Source organism: Diabrotica virgifera, chromosome 1, assembly GCF_917563875.1.
Source record: "Diabrotica virgifera virgifera chromosome 1, PGI_DIABVI_V3a".
Classification (NCBI taxonomy): Eukaryota; Metazoa; Arthropoda; class Insecta; order Coleoptera; family Chrysomelidae; genus Diabrotica; species Diabrotica virgifera.
In genome coordinates this window covers 216,677,033-216,703,050 of record NC_065443.1, presented here as the reverse complement: position 1 = coordinate 216,703,050, position 26,018 = coordinate 216,677,033, and the positions used below count along the sequence as shown (strand labels likewise).

The 26,018-nt window shown below is 31.9% G+C and overlaps 1 protein-coding gene across 2 annotated transcripts in view; it reads left to right on the top strand.

Moving 5' to 3' along the window:
- Nucleotides 1-21,649, top strand: part of LOC114332916 (serine hydroxymethyltransferase) — a 40,190-nt gene extending 18,541 nt beyond the window's left edge. For both annotated transcript variants that reach the window (XM_028282701.2, XM_028282702.2), the window contains exons 5-8: nt 10,118-10,313; nt 10,415-10,600; nt 12,069-12,374; nt 21,327-21,649. In XM_028282701.2, the coding sequence (XP_028138502.1) occupies nt 10,118-10,313; nt 10,415-10,600; nt 12,069-12,374; nt 21,327-21,565 (927 nt within the window). In that variant the 3' untranslated portion in view covers nt 21,566-21,649. The remainder of the gene's footprint in view (nt 1-10,117; nt 10,314-10,414; nt 10,601-12,068; nt 12,375-21,326) is intronic.
- Nucleotides 21,650-26,018: the final 4,369 nt, after the last annotated feature.

Here is a 26,018-nt window from a genome sequence, read left to right as displayed (position 1 = left end):
AGTCGCAATAACAACCGAAATAATCATGAGACATTGATCAAACTTAGAAAGATTATAAAGGTGTGATGCCTATTTAATATTTTGTCGACAAAATATAAATTTTTCATTTTTTTGCATAATTTTTAAATGTTTAAAAAATTGTTATAAACAAATTAACATTTCTCAGAAATTGTTTATTATATTCTAATTTTAAAAATACTTAAAATGCGTATTTCATATTTCTTGAAAATGAATGCTTTAAAAATTTTTCCAACCATTTGCCAAAAAGTTATGAAACAGCAAAGTAAATATACGATTTCTCCGTTGTTTATAATTTGTTTTAATTGTTTCAAAGCTTAAAAGTGAGTCTATGGTACAGTCTAATTACTCACAAAGAATGTCAAAAATTAGTGCAATGGTTATATTTTAATCAAAGATTAAAAATACTTTTTTTTTTTTAATTTTTAGCGCAAAAGTAGGCCTGATACAGAGTCGGAGCTAAAATGTTCACTCGAAGCGACTGACACGCAGCATACATTATTTATTAAAATACGTCGCGCGGCCGCCGGTCGTTGCTCCGAGTGAAAATTTTAGCTACAGTACTGTATTATTCTACTTTCGCGCGTGTAAATTACAAAAAAATATATTTATAATCTTTAATTAAAATATAACCATTAAACTTATAATCTTTATTTTTTTGTAAATAATTAGCTTGTACTTTAAACTCACTTCTACGCTTTGAAAGAATTTAAAAAAATTATAAACACCGTAGTAATCGTATGTTTACTTTGCTGTTTCATAACTTTTTTACAAATGGTTGCAAAAAAGTTTTAAAGCATTTATTTTCAAGATATTTGAAATGCGCATTTTAGCTATTTTTTAAAATTATAATATAATAAAAACTTTCTGAGAAACGTTAATTTGTTTATAACTATCTTTTTTAAACATTTAAAGATTATGCAAAAAAATAAAAAATATATTTTGTCGACAAAATGTTAAACAGGCATCTCATCTTTATAAGATTTCAAAGTTTAATCAGTGTATCATAATTATTTTGGTTATTATTGCGACCATAAATTATTAATTAACAATTGAATTGTGGCTAAAATATTCGTTTAATTTTCACCAGCTTCTGGAACTGCAATCTAAACCAAGAAGGCTTTTAAGTCACCAAATTATTTAAATATTGGTAGATAATTACTTATCTAAAACTTTATTTGAAAATTAAAGATTTTGTTGGGAAACCCGCATTTTCCGAGGAAAATTTTCGTCGGAGCAGATCGGGAAAAACACGTCTCTATGCAGAATTTAATCACGGTGAACTTTTATTTCTGTTTTTGTTGTAAAGTCAAAATCTTCGGAGTTATAGAGCAATAATTGAAAAAAATACGATTTTCGTGCGCCATTTTGTTTATAAAAAAAGTAGCACAATATCTGAGGACTTTGCATACCTATATTATTAATATATAGGATCTTATAATTCGATTCCAGCAATAAAATTGCTGGTAAATAACTTTTCCCAAAAATGGCCTATTCTCCGATAATCAGCGCAGACTATAAACACCACAAAATAACTTACAGTAGGCGTTATTGCAATAGCCAACTTGCAATGCGAATTGATAAATAGTAAATAGTCTGGGGTTCCTCCAGGCAATAGCTCCTAATTGCAATTGGTCTTATTATTATTATTATTATTAAAATCAAAATTATTAATATTATGTTTAAGAAATATGATTTAAACAATGTTTTTTTCTAAGTTTTATTTGTTTAAAACAAAAAATTGAAAAACAAAATAAAACATGCTTTTTTTCAACCCTGTTGTCAGGAATTGGGTAGAGTACTAATTTTTTCATATGAATCTACACTTACTATAAAGCTTTTACGATTTAAGTTATCTTTTGATCCATTGTAATTCCGTTATTTATGACGCCGTTTCCAATTTCGTGATATATGCCTCCGAAATAATTCAGCATCATCAGCCGTTTTGAGTCCACTGTTGAACATAGGCCTACCGTAAATGATTCCATTGCATACTATTTTGTGCATCCTCGACCCAGTCATGCTGGATGCTCTTGATGTCGGAGGACGTCCTCGATTACGATAAGCATCGTGTCTAGGTCTCCATTTTAGAAGTTTCTTTGTCCATCTTCTATCTTTGAATCCGGCAACATGTCCTGCCCAGTTCCATTTCAGTGTTGTAATCCTTTGAACTGCGTCCGTAACACCAGTTTTTCTTCTAACTATTATAATTGAAACTCTGTCTCTGAGGGATATTGGGACCGTGCTAGTTCGGAAAAGCGACACCTTGTTTCATAGCTCAGCAACATTTTTCACACTTTTAATTATATTGGCCAATTATAATAATCCTGGTTGCTGGATAATTGTCAAGGACATAGCCCAAAAAAATTATAAGAAGAAAAAGTAAGATTTAGGTTATGTTATTAAAAGGTAAACATTTGTATGTAGTAAATAAAATTAATTATTAAAATGCAGTACTGCAAGCGAAATACAATTATTTAAATTTACTTTTATATAATAATAATTGCTTATCATATAAATATTGTGGAGCAACATATAATTTTTCTTCTTCAATGACAGTAGGTATGCAATCTATACGTCAATTTGACAATTTCAATTGACAATATGATTTATTTAGGAAAGTTGCAAGATTTCTTCGCTATTCGCGCACGAATATCCCCTCCAAGTACTTGCACACCGCGAATATTCAGCATTGAGAAATCCACGAGGAAAAATTTCCTGTAGTTGGCTGTATACCATTACAAAAACATAAAATCCTTTATAAAAGGTATATTTATTAAAATCCCTATACAGGGCTACATCAAAGACAGAACTAGTTTTCAATCGGTTGACCGATCATCATCAGTGCAATCCTAAAATGTGTACAACCAGATAAAATGATGCAAAGTATTTGAAATGTTGACTAAGGTTAAAAAATTTTTATAGGTTATACTCACTTAGAATCTACATGCAAGCCACCAAAGTAAAAATAACAGGGTAAAAACCCTTTACAATTGATCCGTCATCGGAACATATGACTAAGATGTGAATTATAACATGGATGATTAAGATATCCAATGTTTTTCGCCCGAGGTACCAATGAGCTCTATCTGACAAGTTCACATAGAGCTCATATAGAGATAGAGCTCATTGGTACCTCGGGCGAAAAACATTGGATATCTTAATCATCCATGTTATAATTCACATCTTAGTCATATGTTCCGATGACGGATCAATTGTAAAGGGTTTTTACCCTGTTATTTTTACTTTGGTGGCTTGCATGTAGATTCTAAGTGAGTATAACCTATAAAAATTTTTTAACCTTAGTCAACATTTCAAATACTTTGCATCATTTTATCTGGTTGTACACATTTTAGGATTGCACTGATGATGATCGGTCAACCGATTGAAAACTAGTTCTGTCTTTGATGTAGCCCTGTATAGGGATTTTAATAAATATACCTTTTATAAAGGATTTTATGATTGAGAAATCATTATTTGTACGAAAATATGTTGTATATGTTACGATATATTCGTATTTTTCATTACACTATCCGGTTGATTATCTAAATGTCAGCATGATGCAAAATTCTATTTACTTGCCATAAAAACAAGTACATACCTACGTATCGTCGATTGTGTCATTCAATTATTGTTGTGGATACTACGAAATTGGGTAATCACAAAGATATTATTATGAAATTTATGATGTTGTTAACTTTCGTTTATTATCTTTGATGATGAAATAGTTGAAGAAACTGTAGTTTTTTTAAATAAATTCTAAAAATAAAATTGATATACATATTATGTAGTTTTCTCTATGAAAAACACAGTAGATATATTTAAATAAAACAGATGAAACAGAGAATGTGGAAAAATCCCCTTACGAACATTTCACACATCCACTACTTCGGGATGGGAAACATTTTTTGAATAGAATCAAAGATCCAAACACCAGTTCTTAGACATGTGTTTCGCCCTCTTCAACCTCTCTGGGCTCATCAGTGAAGGTGAGAGGTTTATTTTTTATTTAAATATACATAATATATTCCTGAAGAATCGTGTGATTCCTTGAAGAATCGTGTGATATGAAAAGCATTGGCTAGTTTATAGTACAACGGAACGGGGCGACAACGGGGACGTACGCCGTCTATTGTTCTAAGGCACGTGCCGTCCACGTCCCGTCGTAAGATAAATTTAGCTTTAAGCAGTTATACTATGTTCGTTCCCAAGGTAAGCTCGAGGTCATACTGATTAAAGGTTATGTCGTGTCGTCGCAGCTTGTCATTGGTCAGAAATTGATTTCCCAATTTCAGTTTAGAAATTAATTTCTAACCAATGACAAGATGCGATGACTACACGCGAACTGCACTTTTTCTAGCAGGGACATCTATGTTCCCTTAAGGCCATCGGTACATAATTCACAAATATTTTACGGCTATCCCTACTTTTTCTGTCTTTACACGGCAAATTACGTGTAGTAAAATTCACACTGGTATGGATATGTAAACATTACTAGAATGTAACTTTGGTTTGAATGTACTTGGATAACTGTTATTTATATAATTGCAAATTATTAATTAAGTTAATAAATGTCATAATTTTTTCACTAACTATGTATTCTTTCTTTCTTTCTTTCTCCCCTTCCTTGTACCCTATCAGGGTGTCGGATTTGGGATCGCTATTTTAATTTACATTCACCCATCTCTTCCATTCTTTTCTGTTTTCTCTACTATTTGCTGTATCCATTTTTTTCTTGGTCTGCCTCTTTTTTTTTGCAATGTTCCTTGCTTCGTGGATTCTTCTTGTAATTCTGTTGGGTTGCATCCTCATCAAATGCCCATACCAATTCATTTGTCTCTTTTTTAGTTTATTCATTATTGGTTCTTGGTTGGCCATTCTCCTAATAGTCTCGTTGCTTAATCTATCCCATTTTGTCTTTCCAACTATCTTTCTTAAAATGTCTCATCTCCATTGCATTTATTCTGCTCTTATGTTTTTCCAGAATTGTCCAGTTTTCACTTGCATAGAGCACAGTCGGTATCACTATTGTGTTATATATGTTTATTTTTGTCTCTCTTGCAAGTTCTCTTTTCTCCAGTATTGGGGATAAAGCATAGTATAACTTGTTTGATTTCTTTGCTCTATTTGTTATTTCCCAGTCTATTTCTCCGTCGTTAGTAATGATACTTCCCAGGTATTCGTAAGTTGTAACTATTTCCAGTTCTGAGTTTTTGCATTTTATCTTTATTTCATTATCTTCTTTGCCGTTGATTATCATTATCTTACTTTTTTCCTCGTTTATTTCCATTTTTAGCTCTTCTATTTCCTCTACCATATATCCATTATTTTCTGCATTTTGTTCTCGGAATCTGCTATTAGTACTATGTCGTCCGCATACATTAAGGACTCTATTGTTACCGGTTGTAATCTATGGTATCCTATTATTGTCTGTAGTTGGTTGGTTGTTGCTCTAGTTTTTCTTATTAATTCATTCATTACGATTATGAATAGCAAGGGGCTGAGCCTATCTCCTTGTTTAATACCTCTATTCCAATTAAATTCTTCTGATCGTTCCCCTGCTATTTGTACTCTTCCTTTTGCCTCTTTGTAAGTGCTTTCTATAATTTTTATCAATCTGTTTGGTACATTTATTTTCCTCAAGCATTCCCCTATAATTTGTCTTTCTATCGTGACAAATGCTGCTCTTAGGTCTATGAATGCTAATACCAGTTTTCCCCCCGTGTCTAAGCATCTTTCGATTAGGTTCCTGATGGTATATATCGCTCACTGATTTCTATAGTGGCACAACCGCAAAAATGAAGTTCTGAGATAATTGACCATGAAGTTTCGTGACATCATAAAATACCATTCAAAATTACAATTTATGGATCAGAGGTCGACAGAAGAAACCAAATACTTGTCAATGAATGGTTACATATTACTTTTTTTTTCATTGTATGAATTTCGAGAATTTTGATATACATATGCCAGTATTGAATTCAAGTTTTATAGTGTTTTGGCAAAGATGGTCGGTCGTAAGTAGTGGCATAAAAAGTTCATAAAATAAACGTTTTTATTTTTTAATTTGTTAATCATGTTTTTATTCGCAATAAAGATATAATATATATGAACACAACAATATTTTTCTTACTAATAACTAAAAAGAATTTTAAAATGATTATCAGTTATAGAAAAACCTTGTTTATAGAAACAAGAGTAAAAACGTGGAATGTAAGTTGATGTAAAATTCACTGTGACTTTTATTAATTGCATTATATCGAATAAGATACATTAGATCCTCATAGTTTTTTCTGGAAATTGGAATTTTATTTTGATAGACCCTATTAATTTCAATGTCTTTAAAAAAGAATATTTTGTTAGGATTTATGGTCCGTATTTCTTTGAATAAGTTGACCATTTTAATATAAAATTCGTTAAAGGAAGTTTTATACAGGAAAATGCTATGATTATCCTTTTTGACTTCCAGTATTGAAACATCACTTAACAAAGACTTCTCCCTAAAGACCTAAAGTATCTAATACATAAAGTCGAAATGAAAAAAACTTTGCACACCATTACTTGTGTACCTTGTTTAACAAAATAAAAAGCATTGTTATTGGTTCTTCTACCACTCTTTGCTACATTAACCTGTTCCATCAATGCAATTATAATGTTTAGCTGATTGGAAATATCTCCCAAATCATAGTATAACTTAAAAACGATCGTCTCTCTTCTTCTGTGCATATCCGGTACATGTTTGCCTACATTTTGTGATGTCACACGGATCTTTAACTGGTCTGGCTGGAACGTCTATCTTCCTGTTGTACATTGTACATTTGATAAGATTGTCCAGAGTTTCAGAGGCCTTTAATTCTGTTTTGTATCCACTTCTTACATTCTCCTTCTTCTTACATTCTGAGTGAAATATAAGAAAAAGTAAACCTATACTGACACAACTTTTTCTTTCATGGCATAAAGTAAAGTATTTAAATTAAAGTAAATTCTATACCGACACAACCTTATATTTTGCTGACACAAAGAGTATGTTTTTGCCAAAAAATTCATTCCATACTAGCACAACTTTTAATGTGCCGGTATAGACTAAAAAATAAGATATTTTTATTGAAGTTTATAAAAATTAAAAAGTGGCATAACATTAGTTTTATGAAAATGTGCCGGTATTCCACGTAGAAGCAACAAAAACACACCTAAAGTCAACGTCATATTAAATATGTGACGGTATAGTGCTGCCGCTCGAGCGAAATGGAGGGAAATATGCACGCGGTACAACTCTATCTAGGGGATTCTATGCAAGCTACCTTTATGCCGGTTTCTTTCAATTATAAAGTAAAATTTCGTGATTTTTAAGTAGTGGTTATCACAAAACACCATTTTCTGAAAATGTGCCACTATAGAACTCAGTGAGCGATATGTTGTCATTTGTTTGTCTTCCTGGTCTAAAGGCCGCTTGTTCATCTCCCAATTTCATTTCTACTTCTTGCCTTAGTCTTTTCTCTATTATTTTCGTATACATTTTAAAGCATACCGATGACAGACATATAGCTCTGTAGTTTTCGCAGTTTATATGTTCTCCTTTTTTGTATATTGGTACAATTATGTTATTCTGCCAGTCTCTAGGGATTGCTTGTTTTTCCCACGCCTCTTTATATATTGTCCATAGCCAGTTTATTCCCTCTTCTCCCATGTATTTTACCATTTCCATTTCAATTTCATCATCTCCTCCTGCCTTGTCTGTTTTTATGTTTGATATTCCTTCTATTACTTCTTCTCTACTTATTTGGTCTATCTCTGTGTTTTCTTGGCCTTCATTTATTACGTTGTCAATCTGTGTCAATATGTGTCAACCATAATATTCTTTCCATACCCTAGCTATTTGTTCTGGGTTTATTTGAATTTGCATTGATCTATCTCTTACTGCATTTATCTCCTTTCGTTTTCCCCCTTTCATGTGTCGTATTGTCGTCCAAAAGTTTCTATTATTTGTTATATCCTTGTAGTTTTTCTCCAAATTCTTTCCATGATTTTGCTTTTGCTTGTGTGACTGTCTTTTTTACCAATCGTCTCTGCTTGTAATATTCTTCTTTATCTTCTTCTTATCCCGTTTCGATTTATTTTTTCCATGCCATTTTCTTCTTTTTTATTTCTGTTTTCACTTCTTTATTCCACCATCTTGTCCTTTTCAATTGATTATTACATTTTTTGATTCCACATACTTCTGCTGCTGTTTTCTTTAATACTTCCTTGTAAGTTTTCCATCTTTCTTCCACTGTCCATGTTTCTTTTTGGCACTCTATCTGCCTCAATCTTTTATTGTTTTCCTTCTTGTAAAGTTCTCGCACACGTTCTATCTTTAGTTTGCTTACTTTTACTTTCTTGTACTCTTTTCGTTCCACCTCCTCAATTTTTTCATCCTTCAGTTTTGCAGTGACAAGCCTGTGTTGTGTGGACAGCTCCGGCTCTTTTTCCGTTAAGATATTTTGTATTTTTTGTTCCAAATTTCTCGTATATACGATATAGTCGATTAAGCTCTTTGCATTTCAGTGATTCAGTGATTCAACTATGTATTCAGTGATTGCAATAATTTATATGTACAAACAAAAACTAATACTCAATCGAGAAAAGAGGAAAAGTGTTAAAGTGATTTTTTAATAATATATTGTTACTATGGAACGCTTACAATTTTGAACATCTTTAACAAAAAAATACTTGGATCACAGATATATCCTGCTGTATTCTCTGCTTGGATCTTCCATAAATAATAAACATAAATAACATTTTATTAAGTTCACGTCTTAAATCAATTATTTATCAAAAATACACTATCAATATTATTTAATCAACAACTCAAAATATTCCCGATGCCAAGTGTCACTGTCTTGTCATCATATTTTATTTGACTCAGTGCGTTGTATGACAAAGATAGCGAATTTTCGATTGGTGTCCATTTTTTTCGAATCCTGAAAAAACTAATAAATATTTTTAAAAAGTTTAAACGCAGAATGAAAGACTAAATTATTATCGAGGGCCGAAAGTCCCTTAGAATAAACAAAAAGTTTCTTTTGAATGAGATATTTGAAATTAAAAGTCACACTACATTTTCTCTTAGTTTTTCACCCCTGTAATTTATTAAAATAAACATTATAGAAGTTTTCAGGGACTTTCGGCCCTCGGTAAGAACGTAATCTTTCATTCTGCGTTTAAATTTTTCAAAAATACTTATTAGTTTTCTCAGAATTCGAAAAAAAAATGAATCCCTATTTAAATAGCATTGCAGCCGAAAATACGTACCCATCCCCTTAAAGTGAATCCTTTAACATCGACCTAGTGTCATATCACTTTCACAACTGATTGTTATTTCACAATGTAATTTAAAGATTTTAACACCTTGGCTGCGTTAGGAGGCAAATAGACCTTGTATTACATTAACAGTTGGTTTCGTTGACTGTGTAGTAATACGCTCTGGCAAAGGTTCATTAGGGGACATATATGCCTCGTAACGCACTCAACGCAAGTTTTAAAAAATCTCCAAACGCAGCCAAGGCGTCAACCAAAATGTGGGCCAGTTTCAACTACTAATAGAATGTTTCACTGATGATGCTCCAACTGGACTGAAGACGTTCTGAAGAATTGTAACCCATTTGGATGAATTTAAATTTTGTTTAAATAAACCATACCATCACACATTCAAAGTTTTTTAATTCATTGTAAGGTTAGTTACTTTTTTTATCCTGTTTTCCATTTTTTACTTGTTTATTTGTTTCAACCAGCAGATCCATTTTGTTCGTATAATCATTCCCATAATCGGATCTAATCGTATCTTTTTTTTAATGTTGTTTTGAAGCTATTTTCTTGTGGCATTTTTGATAAATTTCACGGATCTTTTTTGATAAATAGTTAGAATTTAATTACGATACTATTCTATAATATCTTTATTAGTCCTTTTGAATGGAGTATGTTTTAACATTATTATCCATATATTTATCTTGATTTCGATTTTCCTCATTTCCAGCTTTTTACTGTTGTGTGGTGTGTATTATTGTTGTACAAAAAAAGTAATTTTTACGAAACTAAACGAAAATTTAATTTTATCTTTTAGGTGAACCCAGAAACAGGTCTTATAGACTACGATAAACTCCAAGAATCCGCAAGACTGTTCAAACCAAAGATCATAGTAGCTGGTACAAGTTGCTATTCGAGACCATTAGACTACAAACGATTCAAAGAAATATGTGATGAAGTTGGCGCATATCTAATGTCAGATATGGCGCATATTTCTGGTTTAGTTGCAGCAGGTAATAAAATATTAAGTATTGTTGATCTAGAAAAGGCTTTTGATAATGTGATGTACATTAAACTAGTATAATGTAGTAATGACTATTGTGTGGTATTGCAGGTGTAACTCCAAGTCCTTTTGAATACAGTGATATAGTCACGACGACGACACACAAGAGTCTTCGAGGACCTAGGGCTGGTGTTATATTTTTCCGTAAAGGAGTACGGAAAGTCACTCCCAAAGGAGAGAAGATCATGTACGACTTGGAAAACAAAATTAATCAAGCAGTATTTCCAGGATTACAAGGTAACGCTATAACAATATTTATTAGGGAGTAATAAAGAATTGTCAAGTTTTTTGGTTTATTAAACTTTTTTTTAAAGCAAGCAGTAAAATCACATGTAAAAAGTTTTATGAGTTATTGTTACATCGTAGATTGTACCTAAAGGGACTGTTTAGCTTCTTAGACCCTTAGACACTGCGATCTGAGATAATACATACTGCTGTCAGTAATGAGTACTTAAACTACTGTTTCCTCGCTACGCTGATCATGCTCTCATGCTGTATTTTTTTTTTCAAACCTTAGCTTTATCGCTGTTTTTCTGGCCACTTTTCAGTAGTTCCTTTTCATATTCGGAAATATGGGCTTTAGTATAGTTTCGGGATGACTGCTGCATTTTTACTTCTTCCGTGTTTGCTTTACTTGTTTGTTTCTGGTCCATTTTTGTTTCACGAGAAGCTAGAGCATCGATGGACACTCCTGGTAGAGCTCATGTTGAGCTTATGACCTGATAGTAATTATGTAAATGACAAATGTTACTATAAAAAAAATTACGTTGTTATCCTATATCGCTACATGTGAATTTGAACATTTTCAAACACAATTTTCAAAACAGTACTGGACCTCTTCTGGCGACTATTGGTCATTTTTTGCACATTCTTAACATCTTGGAATTTTAATCCTTTTAGAGCAGAGCTGAGCTTAGCTTTGATTGACCAAAAAAGTGTTAGATGGAGCGATGTCAGTATGTATATTCATAAAAACATTATTTTTAACAATTTGTGTATTTTATTTGCTTTTACGTTATAAACATGAGATATGATGTTTATGATGTCGGCAACAAAGCAAGTAGTGATATTGGAAAAAAATAAAAACAATTAGCCAGTTATCTCTATTTACAATTAGTTTATTTTACAAAAACTATGACCTCGGTTACTGTACAACGCACGTAACGAAGAAATAATCGTTTACTTTGACGTTATCGCTAAAATTGATATGGAAAAATACCAGTGCTGCATTTCAAGCATATATAAATCATGTAATTATTGTGTTAAATTTGAAATAATTGTTTTTTTTTATTTATTAACCAGGGATATCTTTATATTTCTGTTCTTATATTTTTGATCAACACATTATGCCAGAACTTTATATTGGAAATGCTGTTTAGCATTTCCAGGAATGTAATCAACCTTCCGGTCTAAGTCCGTAATGTTCAGCGTTAACAGGGATACCTCTTGTATGGTGTGGCTCTTACCACTCATTATGATCTGGACTTGAAAGAGACTGAGGCTCTACTTGAAAGAGCTATATTCACTTTATCTAGTCCTATCAGCTTAGGAGGACTAGTTTTTACTCAAACTGATACAAAGGTATTACCTCTCCAAGACCACTCATCTCTAAAGGTTCAACTAGAGCTGTGCTACTGTTAATTGTGATTAAATAAAATTTTGAAACATCTTAAATACTGATATAAATATTAATCTTCATTTTTAGGTGGTCCACACAACAATAGTATTGCAGGCATCGCAACATCTATGAAAGCGTCCAAAACTCCAGAATTCGTTGCGTACGCGAAACAAATCGTAGCCAATGCCAAAAGACTAAGCGACGGTCTTCAATCCAAAGGCTACAAGGTGGTCACCGGTGGCACTGACCTTCACGTATTGTTAGTCGATCTGAGATCCGCAGGCTTGACAGGATCCAAAGGAGAGTACGTGCTGGAAGAGGTCAATATTGCTTGCAACAAAAATACCGTGCCTGGAGATAAGAGTGCATTTAATCCCTCTGGAATTAGATTAGGTTGGTAGTGGTTTTAGTGGTTTGTGATAATTTCAGACTAATGCTCTTTGGTTAATTTCTAAACTTGATTCATAAACCTAATAAATAATATGTACTGCTTTAGAAATTTGCCACAAAAAGTATAATATGTAGTTGTATGTCTGGACATGGTGCAGAGAATATGCACCAAAAAATGTAAAAAAAATAATTTTTAAAAGTTTATTAAGCAATATAAGACCCTCCTTCGGGAGAAATGACAAAAGTGTAAGTTAATTTTTACAAAAGTTATAAAAATTAACGATTTTTAGAACAACAGATCAGTTTAAAAAAGTTACGAGTACGCTATTTTGAGGGTTTCTCTATCTCTTAACAGATAAAATGTTTATCTTCTTTCTTAACCTTCTATCGTTCATGTTTAGACATAGAACCCTTCCAACTCCTTCCATCGGTCTCTATCCTGAGCAACATATTTCCAGTTTGTTCCAGCTATTCTTTTAATCTAAAAAGGGGTAGTTTCCTAGGTTGGCTGTATACCATATGGTTAAAAAATCTAACATGAAGTAAAAACCACTTCTATGCAAATAGTGGAGTCACTGAAGGTGGATATGAGCTATTACCTCCGATTTCGTTGAACCTCCATCGATTTTCATGAAAATTGGTGAGTGGTTAGAGGATATCTCGAGGAACAATGGTGACATGGTGCCAACTTGCGCTTTTACCCTGGGGGTGGATGCCACCCCTTCTGGGGGGTGAAAATTATTTTATTAAAAATAACCCCATAATTCGATAGAGGGACAAATTTCAAGCAAAATTTGTTATATAAAGTTATTAAAATAAATCAAAACTTTTTGAGTTATTAAAGATCAAATATTATAAGTTTTCTTGAGAAAAATGCATGTTTTTAACCAATTTTTCATCAATAACTCAAAAAGTGTAAGTTTTTACAAAAAAGTTATTATTAACAAAATTGAAGCTAATAAAAAATGAAATAAACCGCTTACTAGAAAAACCTTTTAGTTTTAACTAAAAGTGAGTTATAGGTAATTAAATGTATATTTTATTCGGCGAGTAAAAAACTCGCTAAGTATTCAAGCTGAAATAACGGGAAATTGATGCACTTTATAACATAAACTTATTAAATATTTGTCAAAGTACTTAAAAATATCTATCAAGTGAGCCCCCGAACATGTTGATAGCGTTAAAATGTATGCTTCAAAATTTATCTTTTAAAAATGTTTCCAAAAAATGTTATTGTTTTTTTTTAATAACTCCGTTCGTGTTTACGATATCAGGTTCATCTAAAACCTGTTTGAAAGTTAATTCCAAGTGCTATTTAAGCACGTTGAACCTAATCTTTTAAACCCCTTACTTTTTTAAAAAATAAAAGGTTAAATGACCCCGGTTGCATGGTTCCCACAGCAAAATTTAAGATTTAAACGTTTCTATCTCGGTTATTTTTTACCCTATTGAAATAGTAAAACATGTAAAATATTTGGCACATAAAAAACTAAACTTTGGTTATATATAATTTTTTACGTATATTGAGTAGTTTTGGAAATATTATCAAAAGAATATGAGAATTACAATAATTTTAAAAATTATGATTTTTTTAAATCATATCTTTTTTTCAAAAATATGCATTCTAAACCGGTCAAAATTATCGAAAACATTACTTATGCTAATATAAAGAAGTTCTTGTAAGGATTACTATAAATTTTAATTTTTGTGGAAATGGCGTATGTTTTATTTTTCACTTTTTTCTAAAAAGTTCGAAACGGTTCTTTTATTTTCATTATAACTTGCTTAATTTTGACGCTATTACCTTATTCTGAAGCTCATTTGATAGGTATTCCGAAGTACTTTGACAAATATTTAGCAGGAATATTTTATACATTGCATCGTTTTCCCGTTATTTAAGCTTGAATACTTAGATTTGAGTACTCGTCGAAAAAAATACACATTCAATTGCCAATAACTCACTTTGAACTAACATTAGTTTAGTTCTTTATTTCAGTTTTTTATTATCTTCAATTTCAGTAATAATAACTTTTTTGTAAAAGCTTATAGTTTTTGATATATACGTGAAAAACCGATTTAAAACATGCATTTTTTTACGAAAAAATAAAATCTTTTGTCTTTAATAACTCAAAAAGTGTTGATTTATTTTAACAACTTTATATAACAAATTTTGCTTATAATTTGTCCCTCTATCGACTTATGTTATTATTTTTAATAAAATAATTTTCACCCCCGAGAAGGGGTGGCATCCACCCCCAGGGTAAAAGCGCAAGTTGGCATCATGTCACCTTTGTTCCTTGAGGTATCCTCTAAATACTCACTAATTTTCATGAAAATCGATTGGAGGTTCAACGAAATCGGAGGTGAAAACCTTCAGTGACTGCACTAAAAAGGTATATTTACTAAAAATTTTAAAAAATCCCAATGGATTGAATAAAATATGTCCAATTCAGAACGTTTTCGGACCTATCAGTCCATCATCAGTGAATTCAAATACTTGCTAAATAGCCCCAGAACCAAACAATGGTTGTAATTATAATAGAAGATAAGATTGAAAAATAAAGATTGAATTATAATTACAACCATTGTTTGGTTCTGGGACTATTTAGCAAGTATTTGAATTCACTGATGATGGACTGATAGGTCCGAAAACGTTCTGAATTGGACATATTTTATTCAATCCATTGGGATTTTTTAAAATTTTTAGTAAATATACCTTTTACATAGAAGTGGTTTTTACTTCATGTTAGCGTTTTTTATTCTTTTAATATCATCAACCCATCTCATCTGTGGTCTTCCTCTTGGTCGTTGACTTTCGTAAGGTCTCCAATGTTGTATTGTTGCGTTCTAACGATTGTCTTTTTCTCTAGCAGTGTGACCTGCGAAGCTCCATTTAAGTTTGGCAATTATTGTTGTCATGTCCTCGAGTTTTGTTTTTGATCTTACCCAGTCGTTCCTCTTTTTATCTGACAGTCGTATATCTAGTGTTGGAAAATTCTCGGGTATAATATCACAAGAGAGTGGGAATAAATTAAAAATAATGCGACAGTTTTTCGAAAATTTATTGTCTGGCAATAGACACGAGAGCCCGCAGGGCTCGAGTGGCTATTGCCCAATGACAACAAATTTGAGTCAAAATAAAGCATTATTTTCTTATTTATTCTTACTGTCGTGTGATATTCGTAAGATTATTTTTTAATACGTATATTATGGATATTTTCTTAAATGTGACAGTTGTCAAAACTAGGAAACTGGTTGCCATTAAACAGAAACAATCTACTTAAAAAAATTCTATCGGCAATTTTCTACAGTAGATAATTCTCAGTATAATTTTAATCTGATTGGACAGAATTAAACACGTGATCAAATATCTTACTATTGGGACCGTGCAAGTTCGGCAAAGCGACCCCTATTTCTACGCTATGTACTATTATTCGCACTTTTAATTATATTGGCCAATTATATTAGTCCTGGTTACTGGATAATTGTCAAGGCCATAGTCCAAAAAAATAATAAGAAGAAAAAATAAGATTCAGGTTATGTTATGAAAACATCAACAATTGTATGTAGTAAATAAAATTAGTTATTAAAATGCAGTACTGCAAGCAAAATACAATTAATTAAATTTACCTTTATATAATAATTGCATATCATATCAATATTGTGGAGCAATATATAATTTTTCTGCTTCATTGACAGAAGGTATGAAATATACGTCAATTTGACAATTTCAATTGACAATATGAATTATTTAAGATAGTTGCAATATTTCTCCGCGACTCGCGCAGGGTCGTTTCTCGTTTCCCTTTCCAAGTACTTGCACACCGCGAATAGGATTGAAAGTTAAAATCATCAAAAAATAATCGAGAATAAAAAATTGGAGAATATTCCCGAGAATATTCTCGATATGGAGAATTTTCTGAGAATGAACCTTATGACGCGCTTATGGATATTGTTAAAGATGAGATACGATATTAAAAATCATTAAATTATATACAAAATTATGAGACGAAACAACAGTGTTCTTTATATATAGGGTGTCCCAAAAATTAGCGGAACGGTCGAATATTTCGCGAACTAAACATGGATCGAAAAACTGAAAAATACGTTTTCAATAATTTTTAAAAATCTATCCAACGACGTCAAATACGTTCCCCCAACCCCATTCCCTAGAGGTGGGGTGGGGGATAACTTTGAAATCTTAAATGTTAACCCCGAGTTTTTATTTCAGATTTGGATTTCTTATGTAAAAGTAAGTAACTTTTAGTCGAAACATTTTTTCGAATTACGGATAAATGGCGCTATAATCGGAACAAACAATTTATCGTGACACCATAGGTAAATTATAGAAACGGTCTGATATCTCGAGAAATACACTTCCAAATGAAAAACCAAAAAACATGTATTTAATATTTTTTAAAAACCTATCGAATAACGCAAAACACGACCCTCATCTCACCCCCTAGAGGTGGGGTGGGGGTAACTTTAAAATCTTAAATAGCAACCTCCATTTTTTATTGCCGATTTGGATTTGTCATGAAAAAGTAAGCAACATTTATTCGAAACATTTTTTAGAATGATTGATAGATGGCGCTAATAAATAGTCTTTTTCCAATTATAGCGCCATCTATGAACAATAATTGTAAAAAATGTTTCGAATAAATGTTGCTTAATTTTTCATGACGAATCCAAATCTGCAATAAAAATGGAGGTTGCTATTTAAGATTTTAAAGTTACCCCCACCCCACCTTTAGGAGGTGAGATGGAGGGTCAGGTTTAGCGTTATTCGATAAGTTTTTGAAAAATTTTGATACATATTTTTTGGTTTTTCATTTGGAAGTGCATTTCTCGAGATATTAGACCGTTTCCATAATTTACGTATGGTATCACGATAAATTGTTTTTTCCGATTATAGCGCCATCTATCCGTAATTAAAAAAAATGTTTCGAATAAAAGTTACTTACTTTTACATAAGAAATCCAAATCTGAAATAAAAACTCGGGGTTTCCATTTAAGATTTCAAAGTTACCCCACACCCCACCTCTAGGGAATGGAGTGGGGGAACGTATTTGACATCGTTGGATAGATTTTTAAAAATTATTGAAAACGTATTTTTCAGTTTTTCGATCCGATGTTTAGTTCACAAAATATTCGACCGTTTCGCTACTTTTGGGAACCGTGTATAAGAAAATACAAAAACAACGGAAAAAAAAATTTATTTGACAAAAAAAATTAAATTTTCTCAACAGCAAATACTAGATGTAGTGAGCTAATCTGAAAAAAATGAGGCCTCAGATTCAGAATCTATTTCTATCATTAGCTCATCCTGGTCATCTACATTCTGCATTTCAATGTACTGATGAGAAGTTGTGGGATTTTGTTTTTCACTAGTCGCCAGCTCAGTCATGGATTGGTCTACGTCTAACAATTTTAAATTGTGAGCAATAAAAGTTACCTTATCAGCCCGTTCACCAGTAAGCCGGTTTCTTTTAGAGGAGTGGATAAAACCATAAGTACTGAAACTTCTTTCAGTCGATGCACTGGATGAAGGCATGCTTAGCGTCATTGGACGAACCTAACAACTGTGTTGGCTGAAAAGCAGTTGATGAATGTTTCTGTTGATCCTTTTCAAATAATTGTTTTGACAAACCGGACATTTAACACATTTTACTAAATGTTTTGTCATTCTTGTTGCATTTTTTAAGTATTGACTATCACAAAATTTGCAAAAGTACTTGTTTTACCTTGTATACTTTTAATTTTACAGTAATTCCATATATTCCATATATTTAAAGCGAGCACCACACTCTCGCGAACTTCGGGAAAGTGCACCTAAGTCCGAAGTACCTGTCACTACACACTCATTCTATTTCGCGAGGAACACATTCACGCAGGGCTATAAGGACGTCGGTTCGTTTGACTTGGTCGCAAAAACCGCCACAGAATGCAAGTAGGCCGAGACGCAGCAAAGTCGCATGAACAACCTGTCTACTTCGATCGACTTCGCGAGTAGTATAGTGAGCGTTTTAGATTTTTTAGTAAATTATGCTTTACTTCGATCCATTCTAAAGATTTGCACGTTAATATAGCACCAAAAGCAATAAACACTGACACGGAACACCCTAGCTAGTGGTTCATGGGATTATCCAGCCCCGGCTACTCAGATTTTCGGGGATTTCATCTAAAATCGTGTGAAAGCGAAAAAGCATTTCATGAGCGGAGCGGCATGTAGATGTTTGAGTTTCAAGAATAATAATGTTTGGGATGCAAAAAATATACTAGGTGAATTGGCAAAAACAATATAGAAAATTCTCGAAAATAATTTTCTGTCCGATAATATTCTCGCTGAGAATTTTCTGGCCAAGAATATTCTCGTTGTCGAGAATATTCTCTTCTTACATCACTACGTATATCTAACATTGCTCTTTCTATTGTGGCTAGTTTATTCATATTTGCCTTGGTTGGGGTCCAGGATTGACATCCATATGTCATGATAGGAAGGATGCACTGGTTGAACACTTTGCTCCTTAAGTATTGGGTGTTTTGCGGTTCTTAAGTATCCAACTAAGATTTCCAAATCCTGTCCATGCTAGTCTTACTCCTCTAGTAATTTCCGCACTTTGGTTCTCTTTGTCAAGTTTCAGGATTTGGCCTAGGTAGATATATTCCTGGACTTGTTCTATATCACTGCTATTTATAGTTATACGGCTGGGGTCATCTGTGTTTGTCATTGTTTTTGTCATATCCATCTTTAGGCCGACGTATTGGGAGCTGCCTGCGAGTTTCTCCATCATAATTTGCAGTTCCTCGAATGTGCTCGCTAGAATTACAATGTCGTAAGCGAATCGGTGGTTTAACTTGTTGCCATTAATGCCATAGGCTGGCCAATTTGTAGTTTTGAAAACGGCTTCTAGGGTTAGGTTGAAAAGCTTTGGCGATATTACGTCTCCTTGTCTCACTCTCCTCTCTTAATGGGGATGGGATTTGTATTTTCGTTAATATTTATAAATGTTTATATTTAAATATAAAGTGGACTCTCTCTATAACGAACTCGAATATTACGAGGTTTCGCTTATAACGAGGTACATTAGGTGTCCCATGAAATTTCTATTGAACTATAACCCTCTATAACGAGGCGTATTTGGTTATAACGAGGAAAAATTAAATCGAAGAATATGTTTCTTTACTTGTTTTTAACGCAATAATGGCTATAAATAAATACCCCAACTGCCTGTATATAGAATTGCCCAACATCTGTGTTATTATCGAGGCCAGTGCTGTAATAAACTTCTTCCTGTTTATCGACCGATATTGAATATTGTAGTAAATTTACAGTTTACGATGGCGAAGTCTCATTGTTCAGGTCGACCATCGACACCTAATAAACTACGTAAGAGGCATCAAAACATTTCAATATTATTGTTGCCTGATATAACGAGATCCGCTTATAACGAGGTAATTAGTCCGCCATTTCAGTTCTCGTTATAGAGGCAGTCTACGTAGTTACCTTTTTAATGATAAGAGAATATTTTGCAAAATCGGTAATAAAAAACAACATCGAATTTTCTGTAGAAAGCATATAGGTTTTGTTACTATACGTATATATTAAGAGGAAACAATAGCGATCAACAGGTAGCGAAAACTCGTTCCAAAATTGCGGCTGTAATTTTGAATATTTTTTCGAGATATTTGGCACACGTATTCGTAATATAATAAAGAATGGCGGTACAGAGCCCAATTTGAAAAATATATTAATATGTGGAAATTACTCTGTAATTAAATAAAATATTAAAAAAGCGAGCCTGTACCGCCATTAAGAAGAACAAAAAAATACACTTTCTTCAAATAAACTTTTTTATTTGATGCCTAGATTTTGTGTCATTTTGGAACTACTAATGAAATAAAAAATTTTAGTAGTTCCAAAATGACACAAAATCTATTCATCGGATAAAAAAGTTTATTTGAAGAAAGTGTATTTTTTTGTTCTTCTTAATGGCGGTACAGGCTCGTTTTTTTAATATTGTATTTAATTACAGAGTAATTTCCACATATTAATATATTTTTCAAATTGGGCTCTGTACCGCCATTCTTTATTATATTACGAATACGTGTGCCAAATATTTCGAAAAAATATTCAAAATTACAGCCGCAATCTTGGAACGCGTTTTTGCTACCTGTTGATCGCTACTGTATCACCTTAACGGAAAAAGTCGTCAAATACCTGGTTATTGTGAAGTACTGAACAGTTAAATTTTGGTTATTTTCCATTTGAAGTATGACTTGTTGGACTATTATGTTCATTCTGCAAATAAACATTACTCTGAACTTAAAAATTGTGATTGGAAAACAGTTGGTTAATTAAAGAGATATCAGTCGTAAAGGAAGTTTTTTATGACCTAAACCCTCAAAGACACTTTCAGTTAGTGCAGATGGGATGGACAAGTTATATTTAACTAAAACAAGCCTAGTTTAGGAATGAATGCATTTCAAAATAAATACTCATTATTTCACACAATTTTCATTTTAAAGAAAGTTTAGTATCTATTCTGCGTTTCGCAGTCACTTTGCAGTGCGAGCAGTATATCCCCTTATAAAGCCCATGGAACCTTGCAGCTCAGTGTTGTCGGTTTTAAGTAGACGAACTTTAAGTCCGTCTAAATAGATTATTCCAGAAGCCCACAACATTTTGATTTGAAAATGTGTGGATTTTATTATTTTTATCTAATTTATAGATAGGTACTATGAAAGATATTTATACGATATTAACGCTGATGTTTATTTCTTAGAACAGAAAAATAGCAATTGCTTAAAATATATCTCTTGGCAACACCGTTCTTCGTAAGACTCTATACTGAAAAGTGACCGTGAAACGGAGCATAGATTTTTTCCCACGCCATTAATCATCCATTCTTCTTCATTATCCAGTAAATTCATAATGTATATTTGTATTTGTAGGAACTCCTGCCATGACAACTCGCAACATGAAAGAAAAGGATATCGATCAGGTTGTAGACTTCATTGATAGAGCTTTGAAAATAGCCAAAGAAGCAACAGCCCTTTCCGGACCCAAGCTTGCCGATTTTAAGAAAGTGATTCATGAAAATGCTGACATCAGCAAGAAAGTAGCAACTTTAAAGGATGAAATAAACAGATACAGCGAAAAGTTCCCTCTTCCGGGGTATCCTGAATATTGAGAATCTCCGTTCAACATTTATTTATTGTGTCATATTCTAATTTTTAAATTTTTAAGATTTATCAATAAAATATTTTAATAATAAGATTGTTGTTTTCAATTCCGTATTATGTGATATGGAGAACAAAAGTATGCTCTACGCATAGTTTGGGGCCAAATGTGGAATTTTAATATGTCTGCCGTCCTTAGCCAAAACGCCGTATCTGCAGAGACATCACATTTGAGTAAAATCAGTTTTTGTTTAAATGTCTAGCCGTTGCAAACTATTTAGAATTTTTTTTTATTTTCTACTTTATAATGTTGTTCTGAAGCTATTTCCTTGTGGCATTTTTATAATGAACTATTTTAAATGGGAAATAAGCCACAATTTTACCAAAAAAATGAATTTATTAACGTTTCGACGCCCAAGTCGGGTGTCGTTGTCAAAATACAAAATAATACTAAATAAACAAAAATGTTGTTGCTTAGTAAAAAATTCTTCTAATAATTTATTTAATCTGACTCATTTATATCGGCAATTCAGGCATTATTATACATTTTAAAGTAGAAGACTTTAAAATGATATAGCCAATATTGATGAGTTGCGTTTCCTGGGACGACTTTACTAAAAGATAGTTCATTCGATTACATGAAATCTCTGATTTTTCTCTTTTTACTATCTGTTTCTTGTTTCTGTATCAAAGAAGCGGCTCTAATTATGCTAAATGAAAACAATTGTGTCGCAAATTCCTCGGTAGAATGCAGTAGGATGTGGTTACCCATAGGAAGTCAATAGAAAGAAAATACCACGATTAGTAAGTCATTAACATATCGAGTTAATACATATTTTATATTTTAGTTTTATTTATATAATATCTATGTATTATTAATATTATTTATAATTTAAAATAGCATACATACATTAATGTCAGAATTTGGTATTAGTTTTGAGAGTAAACTAAATGTAAGCCCAAATACTTACGATGTCGGGATAGTATCACGAAGTTTTTCCTGGTTTTCCGTCGTGATTTACTATGGAATCTCTAACGCGAGAATTTTACTGCCATCGTTGCATTTGTTGTCTTTTTAACCCTTAACTTGGCGGTGTGTACTCCAGGATACGTTGTTTATTATAATTAATTTCTCTATATATACGTAAAGTTGCCGCGAGATTTTAAACGTACCTTCTCTATAAAGTATTCCCCTAACCAATAAATTAATTTGAATGTCATACACAGAAATTTCCACCAATGAGAGAGCGTTTTATGTAAGCGTGCTAAAAATGGCTTCCAAAAAAGGTGTTAGTTTGTGTCATTCGCAAAGTAAATTCATTTTTTAAATGTTTTAAGTTATTATATGAATTGGTAAACTATAATTCTAGATAATTAGGCTTGCAAGAAACAATCGTATAAAATAATATTCAGGATTTGTTTATAAACAAACAGATAGGATCACTTTGAAAAGTAGTATCTCTGAAAATACATTGCCAGGTTAGCGACAATTTAGATAGTATCCTTAAATATACATTGGCAGGTACTGATGAAAATTGAAAGAGTATCTTTTTGGATACATCACCCGGTATACGGACAAATGCTAACTGTTTCTTATTAGCTACTTTGCCCATTAGAGAATTAACAGAAAAGTGATAAAAACATTTGGTATATTATGTTTGTAATGATTTTTCGTATGTTCTACTCCAAAAGCTTATATGTATGTCCCAGCTTGTATGTATGAATCATATATGTATGTCCCGTCAATATTTCTTGAAAGTATTAGTATAAAAAAATGTTACAGTATGTTTTCATATTATCGAATTCTATTTTTTACATATTAGGTATATACAGTGCGTCTATAAAGTAACACATAAATTCATTAGATGTTATCTAAATAAACATAGAAATTCCCGAAACAGATCGATTTTTATTTTTAAATTACGATTTTTTGGCATAATACTAGTGACGTCATCCATCTGGCCGTGATGACATTATCGATGACACCGAAAAAGAAGATTTGTAGTCACGTCATATATTCGTAGAATATACCTGGAGAAGATGTCAGAAAAGATCTTTTCGGACACTTTCCAACTTTTACAACCAAAGGACGATGCCGAAACTGTTGCAAAGGGCAAACAGCAATGAGTTGTACAAAATGTAGGGCGAGATTATGTTTGACGGAATCCCGTAATTGTTTTTATGATTTTCATAATAACTAAATTTTGTAATTTTTTATACTTATAATTACTTTCTACTTTTATTTTTTGAGTGTTCCAAGTTTTATTTGAAGTTTTGAATTTAAGTTTTAAAAATAAATGTTTGATTATCATTGTAGTTTATTTATAATTTATAAATGTACATGATTATATATTAATTGATACAATACTATGTGTATGGTTGAAACCCCTACACAAAAAGCCATCTATTCATAATTGAAGTAACACAAAATTCCACAAAATAAAATGACAACATTAAACAAATCTACAAATGTTTTGCTAAAAGTCTTGAAAATTCTAAAGACTTTTAGCGGAACAAATTATTGTAGATTTGTTTATTGTTTTCATTATATTTTGTGGAATTTTGATAATTTTGCTTTAATTCAATGGCCCAATAATATTTAATATATTGGTCCAAACTACAAATATATATCTTGGCAATGTATCTTTCTAGATACGGAGGTATTTTTTTAATAACCTGGCAATGTATCTATTGGGCATCATTACTTGTTTTATAGTGTTCCTGGCAATGTGTCTTGCGAGGTACATTGTAATGTACGGTACGCCTAGTAGTGTATCTTATGGGATACAATGTCAATAAAATGTCAAAAAATTTAAAATAGAAAAAAAACTGTAATTGACTCTGATAAGGGAGCCCTCTAAAACTGACATCCAGTAAGCAAAAACATTTTTCTTACAGCGGTTATAGGCGCGCCAAGTTAAGGGTTAAAGACAGATCACATGCTATGATTTTTTGTGGCGGATATTCTTGGGTTGGGGTTGATTTCATGTAATCGAATGAACTATCTTTTAGTAAAGTCGTCCCAGGAAACGCAACTCATCAATATTGGCAATATCATTTTAAAGTCTTCTACTTTAAAATGTATAATACATGCCTGAATTGCCGATATAAATGAGTCAGATTAAATAAATTATTAGAAGAATTTTTTACTAAGCAACAACATTTTTGTTTATTTAGTATTATTTTGTATTTTGACAACGACACCCGACTTGGGCGTCGAAACGTTAATAAATTCATTTTTTTGGTAAAATTGTGGCTTATTTCCCATTTAAAATAGTTCATTCTACTTTATATACATAATAAATATTATAGAATTCATATTTATACATAAGATTGGTAAAAAATATATTATTTGCTCTAAAAAATCTTGTTACTGCGTTCTTTCTAAGTATACTACATAAATAAATTAACTTCTTCCTGTTTAGAAAGAATGCAGTGCTGCGTTTTCACTAAGCATCTCATTATTTTATATTATAATAAATACAATACAGTGCTAGTCAAAAGTCCGTACCCCCCCTCTTATCTTTTGAACGGTTATACGTACAAAAGTGAAATTTGGAGGGAGGAAATAAACGGACATAAGCTCCTTAACTAGTCATGACAGGTGACGTAATAGTGACAGATGACGTTACAGAGCCACTGTGACCGATAATTTTAAATGGGACCTTATGGCAAGTGATACCTCGTTTGAAAGGTATTTAAAATACCTATTCAGCCATACTAATTTTTTTGGGTGTAGGTGGATTTTTATTTTGGTGAATAAATTAAATAAATATAATATTGTAGTTTCTCATTTAATTAACAAAAATTCAAATGTCCATCTATGGTTTCTTTGTCAAAAAAATTTGACGTTTTTCAATTTTCTAGTAGTTTTTACGTAAACTTCAACCCTTTTGACAAGTAATCATAGGCAGAATTTTGAATTTTTATTAATTAAATGCGAAACTACAATTTTATATTTATTTTATTTTTTCATCAAAATTAGCTTAAACTCAAACAAAATTAGTATAAATGAATAGGTATTTTCAATACCTTCCAAACGAGGTATCACTTGCCATAAGGTCCCATTTAAAATTATCTGTCACAGTGGCGCTGTAAAGTCATCTGTCACTATTACGTCATCTGTCATGACTAGTTAAGAAGCTTACGTCCGTTTAATTCCTCCATCCAAATTTCACTATTATAGGTATAACCGTTCAAAAGATACGAGGGGGGGGTACGGACTTTTGACTAGCACTGTATAACGATGAAAAAGGAAAATAAAATAAACATTTGTTTGTTTATAAGAAGACAAGGTTTTATTACAAACGAAAGCAAAATATTGCGGCAAAAATATATATATATATATATATATATATATATATATATATATATATATATATATATATATATATATATATATATATATATATATATATTGTTATATTTCTATTTGATATGAAAATTAAATTTTGATAATTATAA